At 39.6% G+C, this 25,652-nt stretch overlaps 1 protein-coding gene across 2 annotated transcripts in view; it reads right to left on the reverse strand.

Moving 5' to 3' along the window:
* The window catches only part of LOC143908376 (uncharacterized), a 244,935-nt gene that overhangs the window by 15,479 nt on the left and 203,804 nt on the right, over positions 1–25,652 (reverse strand). The window contains exons 10-23 of one of the 2 annotated variants that reach the window (XM_077426027.1): positions 25,343–25,502; positions 22,621–22,746; positions 20,204–20,375; positions 19,005–19,148; positions 14,594–14,739; positions 12,915–12,968; positions 12,591–12,659; positions 11,698–11,787; positions 10,219–10,281; positions 6,747–6,972; positions 6,208–6,327; positions 6,018–6,125; positions 5,609–5,791; positions 5,112–5,208 (exon numbers count right to left, since the gene is read on the reverse strand). In XM_077426027.1, coding sequence (XP_077282153.1) covers positions 5,112–5,208; positions 5,609–5,791; positions 6,018–6,125; positions 6,208–6,327; positions 6,747–6,972; positions 10,219–10,281; positions 11,698–11,787; positions 12,591–12,659; positions 12,915–12,968; positions 14,594–14,739; positions 19,005–19,148; positions 20,204–20,375; positions 22,621–22,746; positions 25,343–25,502 — 1,758 coding nt within the window. The remainder of the gene's footprint in view (positions 1–5,111; positions 5,209–5,608; positions 5,792–6,017; positions 6,126–6,207; positions 6,328–6,746; positions 6,973–10,218; positions 10,282–11,697; positions 11,788–12,590; positions 12,660–12,914; positions 12,969–14,593; positions 14,740–19,004; positions 19,149–20,203; positions 20,376–22,620; positions 22,747–25,342; positions 25,503–25,652) is intronic. The other variant, XM_077426034.1, reaches the window with a different exon arrangement.

Genomic DNA, 25,652 nt, shown 5'->3' on the forward strand with positions numbered 1-25,652 from the left:
GAAATATAGCTTGCGATAACCCGCGTCGCTCGCGATTCTTTTGTAAAAAAAAAAAAAAAAATACAAATGCGGAGAGAAAGAGAGAGCTTCGGCAAGCGGGGAGCCTCTCTCCCGCTTCGCTTATTATCAGAGACGAGATATATCTGCTCGTCATCAGCAAACGAACAGCCGCGTCTTGACGAATTATCTTGCGATGTCCGTAGAAAAAAAAAAGAAAAAAAAAGAGAGAGAGGGAAAGAAGACTCGTCGCGACGCAGATTTTCCGTCGTTATACCACAACTAACACTCATGAATGATCTGACAAAACATCGTGATCGGCGTCGTCGAAGAAGAGGATCGTAAAAGCGACCTGCGCTCTATATGCCATCGAGGCGATCTTGCGGCTCTTCATCTTGCGCTTTGCGCGTAAACTCTGTATATAATTCTTGTTTCTGTTTCTACAATTATTTATTTCCATATCGCTGATCAGAGAGTTACAAGAAGCGAAACGCAGAGCGCAAGATGCGAGGCTGCGAAGTCGCTTTTATGGGATAGTGAGGCAATATTCGCTATAATCTCGAAGGTAGTTAAAGCAACGCGACGTTTAGGCGAACGTTGCATTGCCACTCTTCAAGCAATCTTCGAATCGCTCTCGAAACGAGTGAATGACGATGAGAAAGAGAGAGAAAAAGAGAAAGAGAGAGAGAGAGAAAGATAGAGAGGTAGAAAGAGAGAAAGAGTGAGTGGGAGAGAAAGAGGGGGAGAGAAAGAGAAGCTCGAGACAGCCGATCCGAGCGATTCGATTCTTCCGATACTCATGAACGATAAGCATCGACGGCTACGAATGTTTTGTCACACCATGCGCTAAATGTATAAAAGATATCTATACTATCGGGACACAGCAAACATTGAAGATATTGGTTTTGTGGGTAAGGACGGAGGGGTCCATATCACAGAGACAGAGAGAGATAGAGAAAGAGATAGAGAGAGAATAAAAAAAGAATGAGAGAGAGAGAGAAAGAGAAACAAGTTTTAGGAGAATTGCACATTTTATTTCCGACGAATGCTTTCGTGCGATGTTGAATTGTTGGCTCGAAAAAAGACGAATCTTCGGAGAAAGGAGACAGATAAAGACGCACGAGCTCGCGAAAAAAGAGAGAGGTAGAGGAAAAAAAAACAAAAGAGAAAGAGAGACAGAGATAGAGACAGAAAAAAAGAGAGAAAGAGAGCCATCATCGTATTCGTATATGCGGTTAATATTTTTATTTTACTCCCCGGAGAATCGTTAAAGACCTTATCAAAGAAGATGGCAAGAGAGAGTCGATAGTGTTTCACACGTGACCGAGGAGAAATGAAGATATGTTGGGCGGAGAGATAAGCGGCGTCGGCCGCTGCGAGACGTTCGCTAATGGATCTCCACGTCGCAACGCGTAGCAGCGACCCTTGAAGATTCGACAGTCCGTGTGCAACGCGACTGATCTTCGCGGTTCGATCGCGACAGCGAGATGCGATTGAAAGCAGATCGAGGTAGAGAATTAATTTCGACGTGGGAGAAGAAGTGATTTAACTTTGAGGAAACGCGTTTTTTTTCCAGGAAGTTAAGTGCCTTATCATCTAAATCAAAACTAGTCCCAAGATCGTTTGTACACGATAGAGCTGTCTGATAGCTGATACTTATCTGGGACAGGTGATATCTTTTAGCACCAAGGCGAATTGTGACGTGCTACTGTTACCTAAGTAGCACTAAAAATATATAGCACCGTTATATATATTATATATTTTTTTAAAGCATATTACGACAGGTATTGACACTCGTGAAATCAGTTTCTAGTTACTCCGGTGCTGCCCGGTCGTCGGATTCTATTTCTCCCGAATGACCCATCATTTTTTTGTCCATGTTAAGATATATACATCTCACGCGAGTGACAGATTTCTCAAGATACGTATCGTACAAGTGTACCGTTGTACGACGTATGCAAAGGGGCAAAGGCGATCGTTTGGTTTTTAATGAGAAGGTTTACATCAAATTTCGTATTGTCAACGATGGTGATGCGGAATAAGCGAGCGATAGCCGAGGAACAGCGAAAGGCTTTTGCAGCAGTTGGCAATAATTCACTTTCAAATTTTTCAAATTGTATAGAAAAATGTATAATTTTGAAGTTGCATTTGATTGGAAGAAAATTCAATTTTTATTGTCGCGTTTATCCGATTTTGAAGGAGCACGATAATAACAGGACCCGACAAAATTTTGCAACTGTTATATATTTTATTTGCCATGCTATCTATGGGGACAGATTGTACAATCTGATTGCAAGTAGGCATTTCGTCAGTGATATTATTTGGAATCAAAGTTAGAATTTTTAGTTTCACGATATCATGATATCAACGTAGCAGCACATTGGAAACATAAGCGTTGCAAAACTTTGAGATGTGTTAACAATATGGCTATTCATATTGTTGAATAACAATTAATGAATTTCTCGTTATTAATTTCGCGTAGCTCACGTGTGCCAACTTCTCGTCGTAAATATATTTTTGCCGATTCGATAGTTTGTCTGTCTGACTATGCCGTCATTGTTCTACTTATGGCTTTAAAACTACAGATGAAATGTCACTTTAAATTAATCCTACATCTTCATTCGCCAAATATAACGCAACTCAGTTTCAGTTTATTAATGTTAATTATTTAGAAATACATATTTTCAATACGCTGCTTCTTGAATAATGTAATCGACTAGTGTAATTAAGCAAATTCAAGTTCAACAATATTAAAAATTGACGGAAATGTACATCTCGAGTAAAATTAAACTGTAAATTCAATCATTTATAGTTTATCGATAATTTTATTACTGGTGATAGCAGAGTTTATGCATGTTAAAATTTCATCGCCCGGCATTTTGATGGGAATAATACGTTAGGACGATCCATATATCTAGAATAATATTGCACATGCGATGACACACGTCCAAAATTCAATTAATAATCAGGCACAGTCAGACGGACGTTGTATATATAATAATAATGCCTACTTTCGATGGTCTCGCGCATCGCAGCGATTTATGTATGTGTATCAATGACATTTGATCGGCGCGTCACAAAAGTTGTGCGCGTTAGAACAAACATTATTGTACGGTATATATACAATATGACGCATATGACGTATACGGCGTATGCATGTATGTATATACGTAGAAAGAGAGGCGAGTATTTTACGTATTGTGATTATAGACATATTTATATATTATGTACCAGAACAAAACTCTATATCACTCGTCACATGCGCTTGTTAGCATAATGAGGATACGGGGTAAGCAGTGGTCGGATAGTACACGTCTCTTTGCAAAATACCATACCGGCTTACTTATGTGGGACAAGAAAGATCTACGAAGCGTGGAGAGTGGTCTCATCGACGCTCTACTTTGTTGACAGGTAGCAGATTGTAAATATTGCCGCTGTGTGAGACAGTGTTCGGTGAGACGAGTTCGCAGAGGTGAATAAGAAGCTGCGATGGGCACAATCAGGGTGTTCCGTAATCTTTTTGCAAGTTTCGAACTCTCATTGAACACGTTTACGCGTTTTCTTATATTATGCTTTGTGTAAAAAAAATAGTAAGCTAAAATTTTACAATATATTGAAATCAAAGAATTAGCTTATTACAATTAGTTTACTGCAATCGTTTCTCTTTTTTTAAAACAATTACATGATAAATTATTATCTCATATTTTATGTAGAAACTTAGTAATATAAAATGTGAACATTCCAGAAGAAATGCCTTATTTTCCAAGAGAGACTTTTTAAAAAGGTTTGAAATTAAATTTAGTATAACAAAAATGCGCGTATATGCGCATCATATACTAAAAGTTAACGTTTCATATAAATATGAATATGGATTAGATAAAGTAAGAACTTTTGCGATCAATAATATTATATAGAATGTTCTGTTGAAGATATAACAAAACAATGATGGCACCTCGTGACATTTGAAGTTTATTTTATCTTTGCGAGAACGCCAAAGCGTTATTTGTCAAACTATAACGGTTTAAAATAATTAAATCTTATAAAAGAGTAAAAATTCTGTAAAAAATAAATAATAAAAAATCCGTCTCAAGCTATACACGAGCAATATGCTCGTGCTTGAATCGTTCATTTTTTAATGGCATATAATTCGAAAACTAATAGAATAATTTTTCTAAGAAGAAAAACAGGAAATAAATGAGTTACGCATGGTGACGCCTGGTTTACTCATTTTTCAGGTATACTTAATAATGTTATACTAATTGCTAACTATACTCGTTCGACATCGTGGCAAATACGATGCATTCCTTCTGGAACACGTCGCGCCCATAATTAGAGTAGTTAAATCCGACGTGCCCATCTCCTAACGAAAGCCATATATTTCGATCATCACACGTACCAGAGTGTGCGTGTGCCGTGCCACTCGCGACAAAGTGTGCCGTGCCACACGACATAATGTGCACGTAACGAGAAGGAGGGATTGTATGCACGTAGGAAACTTATAGGATCTCTCATTTTCCGCATTCGATCGCGTTGGAAGGCGCGGACCTCTCGAACGTTTCTCGTGGCAGGACCAGCCTCTAAATGAAATCCGCGTCGTCCCGCGACAAATCGTATCTCGATTACGCGCACTCTCTACGGAAAAGGATCCTCGCATCCAGGACGACGACATGAGAAACATCTCTCGTCCGAGACCGTCCCCGAGACTCTAATCGAGAATTAGCGATTCGCGGATTTCCGCGACGAACCCCCATCTTCCCGCGATGTCTTCCCGATTCTTCTTTTTCTTCTTCCTCGAGGGAGAGGAGGCCGGGATGGAAGAACATGGATATGGATGTTCAAGCGTGACACGAGGATTGATCGAGGAGAATTCGAGGGGATATTTCATGCAACGGGTGCGCAGTACTTTCCGGTATCAGGGAAAGGTGCGTTTTACGGGGATCGCGACGGCGAAGAAAAAACTGGAGCGGAAAATCGGTGGGAGGATTAGGTCTCGATAGAAGGTAGAGATAGATAGATAGAGAGATAGAGAGAGATAGAGAGATAGAGAGAGAGAGAGAGAAAGAGAGAAGAGAGCGAGCGAGCGAGCGAGCGAGCGGGACCAATGGAGCGGTTACCTTAGAATGCTGTGCCGTCGTCGGTGTTATAGGCGGCGTGTCCTCGGCGTCTACGCTCGCTGCGTTTGGTAATCGCTGCTCTTGCACCGACGCCAAGCTAAGCCGGGAACAGAAACCGAGTTTCATCAGTAGAGAAGAAAATCTAGCGTTATGGATTCTAATTTATTTATTTTTCAGAATCTGTTATACCTATATCGATTGCTAGTCGCAGGAAGAACGTACATTGAAATCTTGGGACTGGCTAAAGAACTATCGTTAAGAGATTTAATTAGAATTTAAAGTAGATGCGCACTTCAAAGTTTGTTGAATTGATTTCAGGAAATTTAAAACCAGCTTTTGATAAGATATACCTGTTCTTCATTTTGATAAGCTTTTAGCGTTGTAAACGAAACGTAAGAATTTTCGATCGCGCTTGCAAGCGCGATCGAAAAACTCGGCAGTCTTGTCGAGCTGGAATTAGCGCCATGATACCATTCCAATAAAATAAAAACCCGTACCGTTTGAGCGTCACGAGGGTGCCGGTGAGTTTCTTGCAACGCCTCAACGCGGACTCCAGTCGTTCAGGTTCTTCCTTCAGGAACTTCTCCTCGCGCACCACTTTTTCCATCTCGGAGCTCAGCAGGCCCTTCATACCCTCTTGCAAACTCGGGAACCGTACTTTCAGATCGGCCACAGTTTTGCTGGAAATCAAAATGATTCCGCAAAATTATATCCTGTATATCTGCGCCGTCGTATTTAGCGCTAAATATTGCCGGTTCTTTCTTCCGAATTTTCTCATCACCGACAGAAAGAGGAGACGTTCACGTATCATTTGTAAAATTCTACCCATGCATTTAGCGTCAACGTTACGCGACGGCAATGATGACGCTCTCTGCTCAAGTGGGATCGAACGCGCGCGTGGCTTACCTGGATTTACTCAATATCAAAGCCATGTTCTCCACATCCGACATATTGACACGCGTCTTTCTATTGATCACGTTACCGCGAAGCTCCTCCACGGTGCTCTCGAGCTCGCTGAAATTCGCAAACGTTTCGTTAACGTTTTTTTGTGCGGCGTGTCTTTTAGCGTCGTCTCTAAAGAATCGGCGACACTCACGTGAGATCTTTTTCCAGCCTTATCATTTCTTGCTTGTAGAGATCTTCCTCGCGGCTCAGTCGAATCTTCTCCGTGTCCCCGGCCGTCCAAGCTGCGTCCCCTCCCGATAGTAGCATGGCCCTGAAACAACAATCGTTTGAAGTCATCGAGCCCGCAGTATTTCCTTTATTAAAACACACATTGTCGAAAGCGTGTTTTAATTTCATTATACATTATATCAAAATTATTAAAGCGCAAATATGCATTTGTAATATTTGTATTATTAAATATTATCGTAATATTTGTATAAAGCTGTATTGACGTCAAACATTTCTTTATTTATTCATATCTTTTTGTAATACACAATGTTTATCTGCAATATTGGTATTAAATACTGCAGTAATTATATGGAAAAATACTGCATGTTAGACTATTTACTTTATCTCATCTCTTTTATATCCTTGGACCAGAAGTTCTTGGACTTACATGAATTCTGATGCTTTTTACATTTGCAATTATAATCATTCATTCGATCGATTGCGAGTCATATGCGTTTATACCTAATCGTGATGAATGTGTCCTTAATGGTCTCGCGCACCGTGTGGGCCTGGGCCTGCGACATGCGCCTCAAATTTCTCACTTCTTGCCTGAGGTCCTTCGCCTTCTTCTGCAAACCCCTCAGCTGGTTGTACATCTCCGGCGTGAGCGCCAGGTCCCTGTACACGTACTGACCGGCCACCAGCGCGGCCGGTTTCGGCGGTGGTGTCGGCTTGTGCCTGTCTCTCTCTGAAATCGTTCGTTCGACGCGTAAGAATAAGTGTCTCCCGCGTGATCACCCGCGTATTGCGCGAACACTTAAAGGATTTAAGCTCGCACGGCCGCCGCTCTTTCTCCCGTGCGAAAGGAATAAGCTTCGAATTCCGAGTGGCGAACGACCGGAACCAGACGTTTTGCTTACGTTGTTTACGTTTGCCTACGAGTACTAGTTGAGTACTCTTTCGCAAATAACGCAGAGAACATTCGAAAGAATAATTAACTTATTAAATATTGAATAATTATAAATGGGGTGAATCGTCGTACAGTTTATTTCATTTCATTTCTAGCTTCCAAACGTGATTAATTGTAAAAATATTAATCGGGCCGACAGAATTTGTCTTTCCTCGATTTCTCTTGGCCCGGGGGAGCATCCCACATTTTACCATGCAGAGTTTGCGAAGGGCGAAACGGCTCTGCCGTCGCTGATTGCCGTCGCGTCGTGGCAAATAAACGATTCGTCGTCGGCGTTTCGAGTGCACGGCCGGTTCCTCAATCAGCTGATTAAATTTGACGTTCGCCACTCGACTGCGTCGTTGATCGACGCCTCGTCATAACGGGCTTCGCACGATAGAAGAGCGGGGCCCCGGTAATGAGAGGATAGGAACGGTTAAACGGGTCGGCGACACAACACAATTTTACTGTCACGTTTATTGCCGCGGTTTTATTGGACAGATAACGAAATGCACGACAGCGGAAGAAGGAGACAACGGATGACCTAACTGGCGGATCGTAAGTGTCCGCTGGTATTTCCAAGCGGAAGGACCGTGTGCGTGTTTATGTATATGCGTGTGATATATACCCTTCGTGACGTATCTCACTGTGTGTGCACTGCGTTCCTCTACAATAACATAATTATTTCCACGGGGGTGTCGCTCTCGCTGATCGCAGTGATATTTCCATCGGCGATCAGGTCGCGATAAACGCGCGCGATCGAAAATCAATTTCCTCAATGTGCTCGCGAAGTGTGCAAGCGTTTTAATCAAATTTCCCAACATTACCCGACAAACATAAAACAGGTGCATGCCGGTTTCTGTGAAAATGATAAAATTACAGCACGGATACCTTTTTTATTTATAAACAACTAGCGATAAGTATTCTTTTATAAATAAAATAAATTGCGATAATACACCGTCAACTTTTAAATATTTGTAAAGTAAGGTAGAAGCCTTCACGTGACATTTTACTGCAAAAACACGCTTTGGGTGTCTTTGCCAAAACGGTGCGCAAAAGGAACAAAAGTATTTAATAATCTTCATCAACTGCTGCGGTCACCAGGCGCACCTGCTTCATGCAAGGACGAGAAAAGAAAATTCGCGCGCGCGATTTTACATCTGACAATCCGTGAGACAATCCCAAATGACTCGATCCCATGATGAGCGACGTTGCGCGTCCCCGCGGGCAAATAAAAGTACGCCCCCAACAAGATGAATAAAGAATGAATTTACGAGCAAGGGCTCGGCAGGATGGAAAGGGGTGGACTGATAAGACGGATGTATTGTGATGTTTCCGAGTGATCGGCGGCGGCAGATATGCAGCCGTGACATATCGCTCGGCCTGGAAAACAGAGAAAGGGAGAGAGAGATAGAGAGAAAGAAAGGAACGAGACGCGCGCGGCACGCGAGCGTCGAGCGCGACGCGAAGAATAGTTATATTTGTGCAACAAGTGCTGTAAGATGAAAATTCCCGGGTGCGGAGTTGACGCACGAGCCGCACCCGGGAATTTTCATCTTTACGCATGACTTGCACACTCTATTTTATGTTGCAAGTGCGTGGAAAGTGGTCTATCACGCACGCGTAGCGTGCGCAATGAGGCACTTTCCATGCACGTGTTATATAAATGCATTTGTCGCGAGTGTCCTGTAAAATAATACGAAGGTACGAATTGCCTCCCGTCCCGCGCACGGACGCCCACGCGGCCGCGAAGCGTTCGTCAACGCGATGATATATGAAGGGCACCTAGAAAAGGGCATAATCGTGCATCCTTGACATGGTCGGGCGATATGTGGCTCCAAAGTAACGCTTCGAAATGGGAGAGACATGTGAATTTCTCATCCGAATGTAAGGCGCGGATAATCTCGAAGAGAGAGAAACTGGAGAGAATCCCGTTCTCGGGAAGAGAGAGAGAGAGAGAGAAAGAGAGAGAGAAAAAGAGAGAGAGAAAGAGAGAGAGAGAGAGAGAGAGAGAGAGAGAGAGAGAGAGAGAGAGAGAGAGATACTGCTTCAGAGTTACTGAATGTGATTGATATGAAATGCGAAATGTTTTTCAAAGTAACTTCTAACGGGGCTTCACGTGTGTTCCCGATGAGTTTCACATGAAAACATACGGACAGTTTGTTTGCACGTACGTGGCTTGATTTACTTTTAGTTTATTTTTTCGCTCTCGCCTGGAACCAGCAGGTTGCCTTTCCTCGCATATGACACACTTTGAAAATCGATTTACATAGAAATGAACATATTAATTCGTTTAAAAATCCAGCAACGTCGACGTGCAGTAGCGCGCTCGTCTCAGTCTTTTACCGAGAGGTGGACTTACAATTTTCCGGTGCCCTCCATACAGTGTCGTCCCAGGAGGCGAGGAACGAAAATGAAAATAAAAGAGGAAAAGAAAGAGCTCGTAACGACGGAACGGCGGAAACAGATTGTATCAAAGATTTGGAACGAACGCCCATTATGTGAACAACAAATAAATATGATAGACACAGCGTGACACATAGGGAAAAAGCATAGACACTTAGGACTGGAACTATTCGGATAATGCAATATATCTGATTATTTCGAGATTATCGCAATCATTGAATAAATAATGAATCATCTGGAATATTTAAATATCTACGAGAGCATTCATTCTGATCTCAACATGGAACTTTTCGATGGAATATCGAACGATGTGAATCTCCGTTAGAATAACGATCTAATTTTGGAAATGTACCTAAATATCGCTTAATATTAAAAAAGTATTAATAGAATTGAATAGAAAATTTAATAGAAAAAATATTGACAGAAAGATACTTATTACTGAGAAGATAATATTTCAAGAAAAATATTTTTGGTGAATTTATTAGTAATATGACTTTTCATATTACTACACTTCAATTTTAGTAACATGACTTTTGTTTGAGTTTCGTTCATGTTGATAAAGATATTGGATTTCTCTTAAATACGTAATAAAAATTGCCGAATAGTTCCACCCCTAACAGAAAGACGGGAAAGTTTTACCTTGCGACGACATCCTCGGCAACGTGGAGGATTTGATTGCCGGTTTCGTAGGTTTTGTGTCCGCTAGTCGTGGTAGGCATTGCAGAATCGAATACGAGAAGGCGTTAGAGATTATTGCGTTAGTATCCGCGTCAGAATCGTTTTTTTTTTCCAATAAATATAGTTTTCTTTTGTGCGAAACCCTCTTACGATTAAATCGCTCTTATGACTAATACCGCACTCACTGAATACGATTTTTCGTTATTGGGTAATTGTAGGAAGTGGCAAAAACGAATCATCGTATTTTATGTGTAAAATACCTTTTTCTAATTATTATCAGTCATAATCAAGAGCTGTTGGCGCAATATATAGAAGACCACAAGTCGCTGGGCGAAATAATGACACAAGAAATTACAGTTTATCATATTCCAATCTTTATGCATAAATATATTGAAACGATATTTTAGATAAATGTTTGCTTTTTCTTCTTATGAAATCGAAAAAATTGAACATTAGAGAAATGTTATTAATTCTTCCGTTATTTTTCTCAAAATGGAAAAAGTATTACATTGTTTCGCTCAACGAAATTGTGGGGATAGAAAAAAGTAAAATATACGTATATTTAATATCATCGCAAATCGTGTAATTGTCGCAATAATTGTTATAAAAATCTCCTTTGCGTTATTTCTAAAGAATACTGTTAGCGTTCGAAGATCGATATTGGAAAAGACACAAGAAAATGTGTTGTAGATTCATCGCTGTGTTTAGCGTTGTTAATTATGAATCTATTATGTAAACGTGTATGGAGAAAAGGATTACTAAACGCGACCGAGCCATTATTCGCGTTAATCGATCGAATTGAAGTCAAGCATGAATCACACGAAAACTACACAAGATTTTGAAAGTAAGAATACAGATTATAGGTCTTCGCTACTTGTGGCAATCTTCAATCGAACTTCAATCGAAATCAGACACTCTTCAATATTATCCCTTGGCGCAAAATTGCATCCAATTCCTGCTCGTTGCAAAACAGCCAATCACGACCCAAAGTCTAGTTGTATAGTTCTTAAATTGCTACCCGAGTTTCTGTTATTTCGGCAAGAAAAGATCGATGTTGTCATCGCGCGACAAATTTCAATTGTAAGTAATTGGATCTCCAATATTTGCAACGCAAAAGGGAGAAAGTGTTTCATTTATTCTATTATATTCCAGTAGAACCTGGAGGATTAGAAGAATAGAAACTTTAAATATTAGGACTTTAAAATTTACGCGTGTATATCTGGCGATTGTTGCAAAACGAGAATTCTCTCTTGCGAATTGTTCTGCGATCTGAGGCACGCTGCAACGTTAGCGTTTAGACGAACGTCTACCACTTCCTCAACAAAAATGATCCGACCAATGGTGGATTTGGATATTCTGGCCTTTACAGCGTGCTTAGCATACATTTTGCAAGTTTGTTTCTTTTTTCTTTTCTTTTACGTGACGTGCATTAGCCGTTACCTGCATGTTGCGGGGAATGTTGTTTGGGAGAGTTCATGTCTGGTGGCTCGTCACTGAAGGACACTGACTTTTCAAACGACACCGACTTGTCTGCAATAGATGTTGATCAGCATATTTGCGCGTATGTGTATGTGCGTGAGAAGCGTAAGAAGCGTGTATACGTGAAAGTGCAGCATTCGGCCGGAGCGGACCTCGGCAATGAATGGGGGATGAAACCAGCGCGGGCTTTCGGAATATATACCTTTCTCGTTCGATTGAGAGAGATACTTGCCATAAAATACTAATTAAGTTAAAAGCGCAACTTCGCACTCTCCTTCAGTTTGCTTGAATCGATTTTCTTTATCTAAACTAATTTACGAGTACTTTAATTAATGCAATTCTGACGTTTCGCGATCTCCATTTCTGAGAAGCTCTCCGAGCAGCTGCTCTCGCGAATCATCCCTAAAGCCTGATGCTGAGTAAAACGATCATGAAAGTGTCGAGAAACGTTTCGGCGCGTGCACCATGCAAACGAACATCGTGGATGATTGCAAAAGAACATAATGCGTTATAAATTGGACAACGGTATTCTTTTTGTAAAAATTTTAACTCACGAGAAAACAAAATTAACAAAACGATCGCGCGATTTGAATATAGACAAACATAATGCAAAATGTTAGAAAAAGAGAACAATCACGGATGAGCAGATTAAACGAAAATGTTGATGCTGTCGAGTTGGTGAAATTTGCACCAAATCAAGATCGTACGAGCAAGAAGATGAAACAAGGTACGAATATGTTATATGAGAAGGACGTGCAACGACGACAACGCAAAAGATATAGGAGGCGACAATGCAGCGAGCATTCGCAAAAGTGCATATTATATAAAAGAAACATATATATATTGAAGCGCACCTTTGCCTAATTTTGGCGGTTTAACGTCAGTCCTTAAGTACGAGTCATCTGTAACGGCAGGTTGAGACACTTGAATTTTAAAGGACACGCGTTTTATTAACAGCAATAAAAGTAGAGACAACGTTAAATATATATATGATATATAAATATGTATAGAAAAATGTATAGAAAAATATATATGTAAAAGGTAAAAGTAGATAAAAATTGTAATATATCTGCATATTGCATATATATATATGTATATATATGTATATATATATATAAGTAGCGGTTATACAGTGATTCGGAGGTGAATAGAAAGATAGAAGAAGATGAGAGACACACCTGGCAGTGAGGCAGAGCTGGAGCTAGAGTGTTTGTCGAACTCGTCCCCGGCGCCTGGTGTGTGCGTTAGTTCAGAATAACAAAGCAGTTGTACAGCAGGGTTTCAGGAGAGTTCAGTCCGTGAGACTACACCGCTACGGGCAACTATATGCCGTCGAATTCAACTAGATTCAATGCTCGCGGAAGCGGCTTCCCGAGGTTGTTACGCGAATATATTTGCCATAATGTGCGTATTTAAGCTCGAAACAAAGCTCGCTGACAAAATTAATCACGTTCACGATCGCGTCTCGTTCAATCGGCAAAATTGTTTGACAAAATTCCGACGTGCTTGTTAATTCGAGATTATTTCTCGCAGGATTCTCTGTACGTTTCCGTCCATCAAAAAATTGAGAAGCAGCGTTAACTCTAAAAATTTTTATCGAGAGGATTTACATGAAACTACTATTTTATTTGATAAGTTATTTGCAAAAAATTTTTATCATGAATGTTATTTATTTCGTTACTTTTTGCAAGAGCGGTTTTTTGTTTTATATTTATTCTAATAAAGTTACACAGTGTTAAGCAATGATATTACACACATCGCGTATTGAAAATATTGCTAAATAATTCGAATATTCTTTAGCGTTAATTTAATTCGTTTCCGAAACATGCTGGGTATAAATAATGGCATATTGTTACTGGCGCGTAGCTCACGGCATAAATTCTTCCAATATATATGTATATCTGCATGTATGTGCGCAACACATATGTATACGTATGCACGTTCGTATCTAAAGTTGTGTCGTTTCAGCGAATCTCAACTTATCTAAAAGGCGACCACGACGTTTATCACGAATTATAAACCGGAAATACAAAATGACATTAACGTCAAACACTCTTTCCTATTTTTTATATAAATATTGGATATTTCTAATATTCCGTATTTATTTCTAGCTCTATTTTCCGTTTCGTTTTTATTTCTATACGGTTCTAATAGTACGAGAATTCGTTTTTTTTTCTCAAAATTATATTCTTGATACTATTCATCAATTGGTTAGATTATATTTTGAAAGTTAGCCGTGTGTTGCAAACAAATCGGCGTAGCCGCCTTTTCTCAACATCTAGCTATCGACTATTGATTCCGACGCATTTGCGCCATGACAATGTTACTAAGAACCGTGGATTACGAGATGTCAGAGTGGTCGAAAGTTGATGAAGATGAATAGATGAACAGGCACAGATGAAACGAACAAGATGAATGTTAGTAGAGACTATTTTATGTGAGGTGTCTAGCAGTCTCGTATGCTTCTTAGCTGAAACTATCTTAGTGAATTAAGTGAATACGTTCTAAAACTTTTTTGTAAAATATAAGCACTGAAAGGGGATAAATGAAGTGGCATCGCTAAACAGCTAAATCGATCGTCTTTTATTCCGAACAAAGATTTCCCAAGATTGCTATAACGGCATTTTTATACGCGGCTCGTCTCAGAAGTAACAAAAACAATTATAATTTGCAATTTTATATCAAAATAAAAAAATTTTAATAAATTCTCGCTGCGTTTGAGACGAGCCTGTCTTCTTAGAGCGATACGTTATCGAAAACCGTGGTAAAACGACGGTTTATCGTGAAAGCGAAATCGAAGATAAGGAAAAAAAAACCTAGAGAGGAAACGAAATCGCGAGTTTTACGGGACACGTACCTGCTGCTCTCGCGTAAGGATCACGTCCCGGTGGGACCTGCAAGTACTCTCGCGGCGAAGGACTGGTGTGCGGCGCGTGTGTCAGTGCTTTCTGCACGAGCCCGGTTAGATTGGCCAGTTGTCTTTCCATGTGCTCCACCCTTATCCTGCGACAGATAATTCTCAGTGTCAGGAACGACACGGTTAACGCTTATCCGTCGCTCTAAAAGAAAAAAAAAGATGGAACAGCTCCGAAAATTTATACGCTAGGCGTTCGGCGAACACGAGACGCTTGGATGCTGCAAGAATCATGGTTGCTTTAAACAGACATTACGTTATCTCTTCAGACAGTTTCATGCGCTAAACGACAAATAATCCATCAGATACAGAACAAAAGAAATCCTTTTACCATACTATAGACGTTACTCGGTCAATTAGAGATAAAATGGCATGTTCGATAAAACGAAAAATCGTTAACACAATTGTAAAAATATTAGATTTGATTTTCTTCTAATTTTTTAAGTTCTTATCTGCTTCGACTCGTCTCAATTTGCACATGTGTGTGACGTTTCCTTGAACTCGATTTCTATTAGTTCCGTTATCAAATGAGATTTTATCTTAACCACATTATTCATAATGCTATCGTGCTAATAATGAAGATGATAATGATAAGCTGAATGTCGTACAAAACATGATAAGGCGACGATGTAGCTGATCAATGTTAGGGAAAAAGCAAAATGACGATATCGATGAGGACACTCTTTAATAAAAAATCTATCTTTTATTTTGCTGAGCGGAATACTTATCATTATAATCTAACATTTTGGCATTCGATCTATTGTAAGAGATCGAGAGACTTTACGTCACAACATACTAACAATAGAAACTGATAGAGACTTTACGTATATCCGTTTTCACCTGAAGGACATGAAATTTGCTTGCGACGAGAGAGATCCTCTCTTCACGTACGAGCGATACATGGGAAATCTTCACTTCTGAATATATACTTCCTGTCAGTGAAAACGGATATGAGTTATATATGTATAACACGATGCTAATCGCACGTGCATCTATCGCTTCGCATGACAACTGACAGCAGTGCCCAATCTACGTCACGTGTGACAGTACATAAAATGATATACAGGGTGATATATGTGACACGCGGCGGATCGCGTTAATACAACTTTTGCAAAAGTCGCGCGAGAGTAAAGTGAGTTTGGGCGATCGACAAGTATCCGATTCAGTTGCCCAATATACACTTATCGCTCAGCCGCGGCGTAGCGTCAATTCTCTGTCTAGAAAGTTTTTATACGAGAACCGAATGCTCTCGCGACAGCTTCCGAGCTTATCTACGTGGCTAACGAGAGATTTGTCACAGATGTGGATTTTTAAGCGAGAGCAATTATGTAATGCTTTTAAGATCGGGTAAGTATCGTTATCGATGCGTTTTGCAGGAAGAAATATATCTTCCGTTGAAATTGGATGAAGTTGTCAAAGAGTGCAAGTTTCTTATACAAAATTATCTCTCTCTTTATGCAAAAGCAAAATAAAGTAACAGTGGGACACTACGTAAAAAATTAATAATTATAATAAAACATAATATTACTATTTATAGTGATTTCTATATGGATTACTGTGGAAAGTGCAGAAATAAGAGACAAATAGTTGATTGTCGTGTCAGCTTCATCATAGCGGGGTGAATATTGCAGAAAATTTCGTGAACCGTCTGTTATGCTATTCATTAAATTTACTCCGAGGCACGTTAATAAATTTATAACACGTGATTGTGTGTATTCGATTTTTTTCCCGTGTTTTTTTTTTTACGTGCAAAACACCCTGTATATGCCCAATGCATTCTCGTCTACGATCGCTAGTCGGCATGCTGCATTCCACCGAGTTGCAAGTTATACTTCTATATGTATCATATTTATTCTTCGAATCACATTAATTATGGCATATTTACACATATAATACACACACACACACACACACACACATACACACACATCTTGTTTTTTGAGCAACAGAGAGCGTAATTAATTAGGTACTTTGCAAATAATGTATGTAGAGCATCCCGTAAACTGACATACAGTGTATAGCATGCATTAACAATCATATCCATTTCGTCGTTAGTTTCTTTGCGTAATTAAAAGTCAAGTAAAATTTCGATCGGGAGATTTATACTAAAATTATATTGAAAAAGTACTTGTCTGTAGAGTACTTCTATTAATTTATATTTTCATATAGAATTCTGATTAAATTAATAAATTTAAATATTAAATAACCTTCTAATTAAAGTAGAATTTAATTCAAAAAATGAATTAAAAATTAATTAAAAAGGTAATTTATATTTCTATATTATCCGTGACACGCGTATACACTGTATATGTATGCAACTTATCGTTTGTGCAGTACCGTATAAAACTTGAATTTCGCATAAAAGAAGAAATTTGTCCGTTTTTTGTTGTTTTTAATATTATTATTACCACTTTTTTAAAATAAAATAATTTTTAATATAAAAAAATTTGAAAAAAGAATCATTTTCGTGATAAATACGGTCGAAACTTTCGTGCAAAAAATAATATATATTTTTAATATTTAATTAAGTATTAATTTAAAAAATAGAACTTGTTTACATCAATCAATTACAATGAATTAATTTCGAAGTTCAATATTATGTCATTTATACAAATATTTGGCCTAATTATAACGATGTAATTAATATAATTAAAATAATAAGAACTTCGCTTCCGCACCTTTCAAGTACATATTCATTAGAACCGTGCCACTGATCGATCAAACTTTGCCTCGCGCAAGAGATGTAATCCGACGAAATTGGCAATGACATATCTTTCTTTCTCTCTCTTTCTCTCTCTCTGTCTTTCTCTCTCATGATCACTCAATTAAGATATCCGACGTACTCTACAACATGCACTTGCAGACGATTCGTTAAGGACAGAGCTCTTGCTTCGCGTGACGAAGGGAGTAGTAGCGTTAAAAAGGGAACACGTAGCTCTCGGTAAAGAGAGACTCGTAATAAAGTTCCTATAAATTCCTGAACTCGGTAGAAAAACAATAAACGTTTTACGGGCGGAAATCATTGGCGTTCAGATCAATCAAACCGATATTTCACGAATGCGAATGTTACATTTGTATAATGATCGGGTTAATTCCGGAATGACACATTTCCCAGTTCGATAGACGATTCTTTTTCCGAGATTCCAAAAGTTCCTCATTAAAACAGCTTATTTTGATAAAATGAAATCCATTGAATGATAAAACGCGAAATATCAGTGTAAAATTTGCGAATGCTTTTTATTGGACAGAAATAATGGAAACGTATGAAGAAATAAAAGTGAACAATTAACCAACGCTACCACTCCCTATGAGCAGCAATGGATACTGATCAATATTGCAATTTAATTGCTAGACTCTGAGTAATAATTAAATGGCCGGAAATATTTTATTTCTCCATGCATGAGATGAGTTATGTGGAAAAAATCTCATCAATTAATGGACATTTTTTTTTAAAACGATATTATATACAATAAAATCTATATACAATATATAAACACATCTATTACTAATTGGATTGTGTCTCTAAACAAAGAAAATATAATTGGCAATAATTCTATATTTATAAATAATTCGAATTGTAAGGAAAAGGATGTTTTTTCATAACAAGCTTTTAATTATCAATGCCACAAATGTGCAAATTACCCAAATTTTATATATACATTCTCATATAAAAAAAATTTGTTCATATTAAGAAGTTTATGACAGAATTTAATTACATCAACGTTATGTAAATAACGATTTTATATTCATGAAATCTAAAAAATGTCAAAATATCAAGTAACATCAGACATTCTGATTTCTGGTTAATTCAATATAAAAAAGATTTGGAGAACTTTTCGACGTTTAACTATGTGTGATAAAACAACAACGAACCTATCCATTTTTGTTTTTCAGTGATGAATTCGGGTATCAAACAAAGAGAGCAATCATTGAAGTTTCTGGCCAATAGCTATGCTTGTAAAAATTATGTAGGACAATTTCCGGGATTAAGAGAGACTTTTGCCAACAAGAGTTGCATCCGGATGCCCAACCGCTCCGCTTTCGGGGGGCAGTTCGTTCGAAACACTCATGCAACAACTCGTATTCATTCGCAAGCAGCCAGCCAGCCAGCCAGCTAGCTAACCAGCCAGCCAGCCAGCCAGTCGTGGCACGAATCTCGCATGGTTTCAATTCTCTTTTTTTTTTCATTCCCACTTTCTTTCTCTTTTCTCTCATTTCTCTGCCCCTCTCTCTCTCTCTCTCTCATTCTCTCTCTTTTTATTCATTTCCTTTTATTCCGCGCACACAGGCAGGCAGATTTCTACGCAAGACAAACACGCAGGCGACAGAGTGTGCGTGACGTGGGGTGCAGTACCGAGTAGCGTCGTAGGCCTGTCCGCCGGGTGGCAGGGGGGGTGGCGCCCCCGGAGGAAACGGGGATCGCGGGGGACCAGACGGCGGACGCCCCGGTGGTTTCACGCCGTAAAGGCTGTACGATTCCTCCAACAGTTCCGTATCGCTGCACCACCCACAACAAACATACACATCCGCGCTATCAAACATCCGTGGATGGAGGAGGTCGCGGTACGGGGACCAGCGTCGGTGGAGACAAGGAGGAGGGGGGGGGAGGAGAGTTTCGGTCATTCAGGATGGGACCGGAGACGACGTTTTTCTGGTAAAGTGGTCACGAACAGAAGGACGGGTGGATAGGGGTTTCCGGGTGAATGGATTTTATTCATACGGATACCAGCGTCGTATTTACACGGATAGAGATGTGCTGGATCCTGGATCTGTTATTAAAGACGCTATATGTAACAAATTAACTCGTGCATTTATGCTCAGTCAATATAATTCGTCGGAGTGAAAAACACATTGTCCGCAATTGGACCTTCGTGCGGCAATAACATTGTAACCGCTTATTTAATAAAGTCAACCAGTTCCGAGATATTTAAGCAGAGAGAGAGTAAAAATATATTCTGCGTGAATGAAATATTGAATGGAACGTTTATAGAGCGAATGAGAAATGAATCTCGATGTAATGAAGTAGCGAACGTTCTACCATCGCGTTCAAATAGTTATTCTTTTTCCTATTAAAAAACTCATATGTGTAGAGTACTCTAAACTGTGTACATTTTCTTTTCGTTAATTAATTCGTCCACTAATTTACAAATTAATTCAATTTTAGTTTGATCAACAGCAGCGCAACCTCTCGCTCTTTTAAACTTAGCAAAATCTCAAATAAAAGTTTTACCGAAAGCGTAAAAAAATCAATGTATAATTGTTAAATAAAGAATAAAGTTTGTCTATCTATTTGTATTATTAAAATTTAATTAATAAAGATCTCGAAGCTTCAAATTGTTCGTAGCTCAACGAATTGTCGATGTAATTTTGGCGAGAGACAAATAAGTTTAAAGCCGATCGTCAGGGAAATTCGCGGATAAAAGAAAACGTGGAAAATTCCGGGACAGATTGAGAAAATCTTTCGAATGCAGAATTTCGCGAGTTACAATCGTATCACCGTGCCTTTTTAGCGAATGCGATCGCGAGTCGTCTTTACTTTGGAACTCCGGTTACCTGGCTTCTTCGTCGATAACGGGTGTCACAGTCCCCGAGTACTGCGAATAATACGGATCCTCGTAGCTGCTGCCGGCGCTGTAAGGTCCGGGTGGATATCTTCCGCTTCCGGAACCAACGCCGCCGCCGCGCTCGGGGCTGCTCATGTATCCGCTCTCTCCGTGTAACCGATCTGCAGAGATTTAGTGATTTGTATATTAGCGAGATCAAAGTGAAGAACACCATCAAAGTTCGCTTTCCCTGCAGCATTGCGTTGGATCTTTACATTAGACTGGGAAATAATGAACGGTTGCTATGTACAGGGAGACTTATAATGATATTCACGTAATATCATTAAAAGTCATATAATAGTATGTACAAATAAACGACAGCAAAATATTAGTTTGTAATAAACAATACCTACGTGAAACGAAAAACCAAAAATTCTGCTTGCAATAAACGATTAGTAAACAGATCGAAATCATCAGTTTTACTAACAACTTGATATGATAATGAATTCATCGCGCAACGTTTGTTCTACTTGTTCCTTTTGTACAACGTCTCTTGTGTCTTCCAGAGAAATTTCATGATTGCTATCATCTATTTGTGGCTCGATACCTCCGTCGAGTACGAGTTTCGTGTTGCGCGAAATGTGCAAATTAAATTACAATCAGGGGATATGGATACCGTATCGACGAAAGAAACTTCGTTTATAATAGTCATCGTGATATGGAGAGGATGAGAAAAAAGACCTTTGACGATCGTGCTTTTTACGGGAGGGCACACAATCTACGGTTCTCGAGTGACAGCGGGAGCGGATGAAAAATGGGATGAAAGAGAATGCTGTTTTTCGTACATTATGATGATATCACATGGCGTTGTACGGGGAAGACGATGTACGCAGGATATTTCTAGAGGTTCTTGAAGGATGTTGCTTCAGTGTTGGGAATATATTGAACTACGATAACTTTATTATAATAATTTTGTAGTTGTTCCGCACTTTCTACTCTTTGTTATCATAATCAATAATTTACGCGAGCGAGATTGCTAGAAGATGATACTGATAATTAACACAAATTTCTTTTAGATCCTAGATCTGCATTAAATCAGAAAATATCTCAAGAGTTTGTCGTCACAAATAACATTAGAAAATGAATAATTAGAACGCTACGTCAAATATTTCTGATTAATTTACTATGGCTAACAAAAGTAAGAGAATAACTCGTTGCATAAGTTTTTACTCTTTCAGATCAATTTTCGAGGAAGTTGCAGTTTTACATTACTCATAAGAAAGTTTTTCCTTTCTTCGCGCGACGCGTCAACGGCATCTGGACTTTACCGGCGTGAATTCAAAACATTTCGATTTCATTCCTATTTATTCCCAACACTATTACCACGGTCTCGAGGTCGTTTAATTAAAACTTGGTTCGACCCGGCTTGGCTAATCGCGCGACTGCCAATTTCAAGCAGTTTTCCTGCAGTTACTGCATTTCAAACAGCCAACCGCCCTCGTGGTTCAACTTCTCCTTATTACGAATACGCCACATTGTTTCATTTTTGGCATATACGTGGTTTGCGTAAAATTTATTAGTCTTTTGCTCATAACTTGTACCATTACTCTTCGTCCACAATGACCCTCTTCCGTTTAAAAGATATAAAAAGATCTCTCTTTCACGACGTACATTTCGGACGGGCAAAAATTAGCTCGCGTCTTATAAGGATTTAACTTGCAGAGAATTTATCTATCGCTTGGATTATATACATACCGCTGTGGAAACGATAAATAACCGCTATTTTTTGCAAGTAACTGGGTCTTATTTTGCGTTACAACCGGCTTCTATTTCACTTCACACACGCAACTGATTGCGCCGTAGTGCTGTTACAAAATTTACAAAGCGTATACGATATTTCGCTGCGTAGCGAGATAAATAACGTTACAAAAACCGGAAACTGTATAAAACGTGCGCGCTATGAATTGTTAAGGATGTTTCGTAAGCTTTATGTTGCACGTAATCCAAAAAAGTTTGCTTACTTCTTCAGCTTTCGTTAACCGTGCCTTTTTAGTAATTAGTTGTAAGTCGTGTGTAATTGTTATTTGCTACAATGCTGTTAGTAATATTAGCAATCAGCAGTTTGTTCAGTAATACATTTCATGGCGATTCTAGATAAAAAATATTCAGCTTTCGTCTGTACTCTGATGTATAAAATTTATTCTACGGACATTTTATTTGTTTTTCAAGGCACACACACACACCTGCGGTAGTTTTTATTGCAGTTATATAGCTCGAAGGAGGCGTTATTGCTTGGCTCGCAAGCTTCAGGCATCAAAGATCAGTCGAGCTTTCCGGTAAAGCACGTGTTATTGATCGGCGATCGTCCCGCGGTCCGTCGCGGAAGGATCGAGCTGTGTCTGACGAATGTTTAAGGATACTACTGACCTGGTATACTATAGAGGGAGACCGAGCTGTCTCTAGAGAAGCGCGCCGAGCCCCCGAGGCTTCCAAGGGGACTCTTACCACACTGGTAGCTGCGAAGCGGCTTGGCCGGCGGCACCCCGCCAACACCTATCCAACCATCCAAAAAACCAAACAAAAAACCAATATACCCAGGTGCTCCGATGCACGTATCTCCTGTTCTTCCGCCACCCTCGCTAAGCCGTTCGACGTTCAGTGCACATGCAGAAGTGAACAAGACGGGAGTACCGCGCGATCGAGCCATTTCTCATGTCTCTCCGCGAACTTCTCGCGCGAGATCCGATTGAAATTCATGTAGCGCGTCTCTCCACAGACGTTCGATATTTCCGAAACATGGGCGTACAACTCGATTGGGGCCGCGATAAACGTTCCCGAGCAGCGATCTCGGGCGATTTGTCAAACGGAGCGAGATTGCGAGCCTCGGACAAGTGAAAAGGCGCGATGATATGGAATTAACAGTCATCTCTCAGGAAAAGTTTCAACGATTATTACGTACCCAGATTCGCATTGCGAGCTTATAACCGCGCGATTATGAATGTCGTTAAAATTTTGACGTAACAGCTTGTCGACTTTTACATATATGCACTTCTCGACCGCGTCTGCACGATAATCGTAGCGTCAAGAGAAATGTCTTCCTTAGAAAATTCTTTCGTTTAATAAGTTGACTTTTTTTTTCTTGGTTGACAGCGTTCGGAAGACGCTCGCGCGTTTTGCCATACAAAATAGATTTGCCTCGTCATAGCGGTTGATGCGATTAATCACGATCGATCTACGTGAGATTAGGCTATTCACGCATCCTGAATCCGTTCCTCTCGGTGGCTCCGGTATATCTCCGTGTAAAACGTTTCTCTCGACAACAAGGAGAACGCTCGTAGCGGTCAGAAATGAGGTCATCCTTTCCCCTTGGACTAAACAGCCTATTAAGTGTTTTTGAGTAGTTCCGAATAGCGCTCGGCCAACGCCGACGGTCGTAACGATCTCCGTTGAACGACTAAGAATCGAAACGACCTTGCAACCGTCGATCGGGAGCATGAAGAATGGAGAGCGATTGCGAGTGTGTGCGTCTGTGTGCGGATGTATGCGTTTAAGCTCAAAGCACGAGATACGCATTGAGAAAAATTGGTCGAGTTTCAGAAAAAAATGCGCTTAATTGCGAACAATGTTTAATCGTCTCTTTGTTAGCGGCCTTTCTTTGCCAGCCAATTAAATCGCGAAGACAACGTTCTCGAGAAATATAATTTGGAATACTAGAATGAATTATGTAACTAATTGTAACTGATAATCCGTGTGAATTATGTAACTTTATGACCTGGAATAATATTTGCAGCCTAAAGGTAAGAAACTGAAAAACAATTGTTATATAAACCTAAATAAATACAACTATATCCATAAGATTATTAATAATTTGTGCCGTTTGTTTTAACGAAATGATACAATTAGATTTTCGGCTGTATGAAAATATAAAAGTTATTCCAGATTATAAAATCCGGCGACCCATCATCGCTAACAAATTGCTTCCTATTTTCAAATGCACTATAAATTGCAACATACATTAATTATTTCAATCGTTTCAGTCGATTGAATAGTCGATTCGACCAATTTTCAGCAAAACGGTAAAAGAGATTCATATTTCTTTGGATATCGTGTACAGATATTGGAATCGACGGATATTTTAAGCGTATTGTATAAAAGGCGACCAGAATTTTACAATGTCAATATAGAATCAATCTACCGTGTATTCGAATAAAATGTAGTTGTTTTAAATAAGAAAAGTTACTTCACTGTCGATATCTAGTTTCGCAATTCCTTGTATTATGATTCCTTCTTACCGAAAGAGATCCTTTTGAAGAAATCCAATTTGATATCAAATTCTTACTCCAATTCGCTGAAATTTTGCAAAACCTCTCAGTTTTATAATTTAAAAAATAGGACATAATACATATATACCATGTTTGGATTGCATCGATTTCTCGAGATCAAAGGAGGTCAAAGAAAATTTTGGAATTTTATATTTGTGATGTTTTAAAAGGTGGGGCTTCACGTTTCTGGTCACCTTAGGTGAGACATCTGAGGGATTGAGAAATTATGCGGGTGTGCGCGTTGTATAATATGTTTGCATAAATCTCAGAAGGAGAATGGTATACTACAGAGAACATCGGTGCAGGCATGAAGGAAATGCAGCGCACGAAGCGGTAAATTCCCATTGAGCGGCCCAAAGTTGTCGCTCTATAATCTCTTTAGAAGTACGTGCTACATCCTGCTTATTACTTATAGCAGCTTTATCATATAACTCCACAGAGAATTTATTTTACAAATTAAATCAATTTCTATCTAATTCTACACGTACAAATATCGTAGTGGTCGATCATAAATCTATTTATGAAGAAGTTATGAAATGCTAAACATAATTCCAATCGAGTGCAATAAATTGTCAAGCGTTCACTCTAAATTTAATGCGAGGGATTTTCCGGTTTATATTTATGGACGATAAATTTTATGTATTGACATACAATACAATGTTGGAAATTTAGCGCGAAAATGATCACTCGAGCATTGTTGGGCCGCTCGTTTGATGAATCGTGTCAATAAGGGTCTCGAGAACGAGACTTGTCTATGTACAACGTGCGTGCACGATGACACGCACGTAGAAACAAGGAAAAACGAGGAAACGCGGGCATTCGTATACCTGGTGTGGTGAGAGTCTTGGGCTGCGTCGGGGTCGCACTTGGACCCCCGACGACGCTCGACGCCGCCGGGCTGTACGCCCTTAGAAGGGACCCACCGCGCGGCAGAGTGCTGCTTCCGCCCACGTAGTATCCGCTGCCGGACGTTGAGTTCTTGGCCGTCTGTAATCAGAAAGAAAGATCTGGGTCACGCGCCGATAATTCGAAGGCCGAGGGAATCGCGATTTTTCACGTCGATCAAGATTTGCAGCAATCTAATTGACGCGTGGCGCAATAATGTCGGATGCTATTGTCGATTAAAGGACGACACGG

The sequence above is a fragment of the Temnothorax americanus genome, unplaced genomic scaffold (assembly GCF_048541705.1).
Source record: "Temnothorax americanus isolate GAGA-0224 unplaced genomic scaffold, ASM4854170v1 Scaffold11, whole genome shotgun sequence".
Taxonomy (NCBI): domain Eukaryota; kingdom Metazoa; phylum Arthropoda; class Insecta; order Hymenoptera; family Formicidae; genus Temnothorax; species Temnothorax americanus.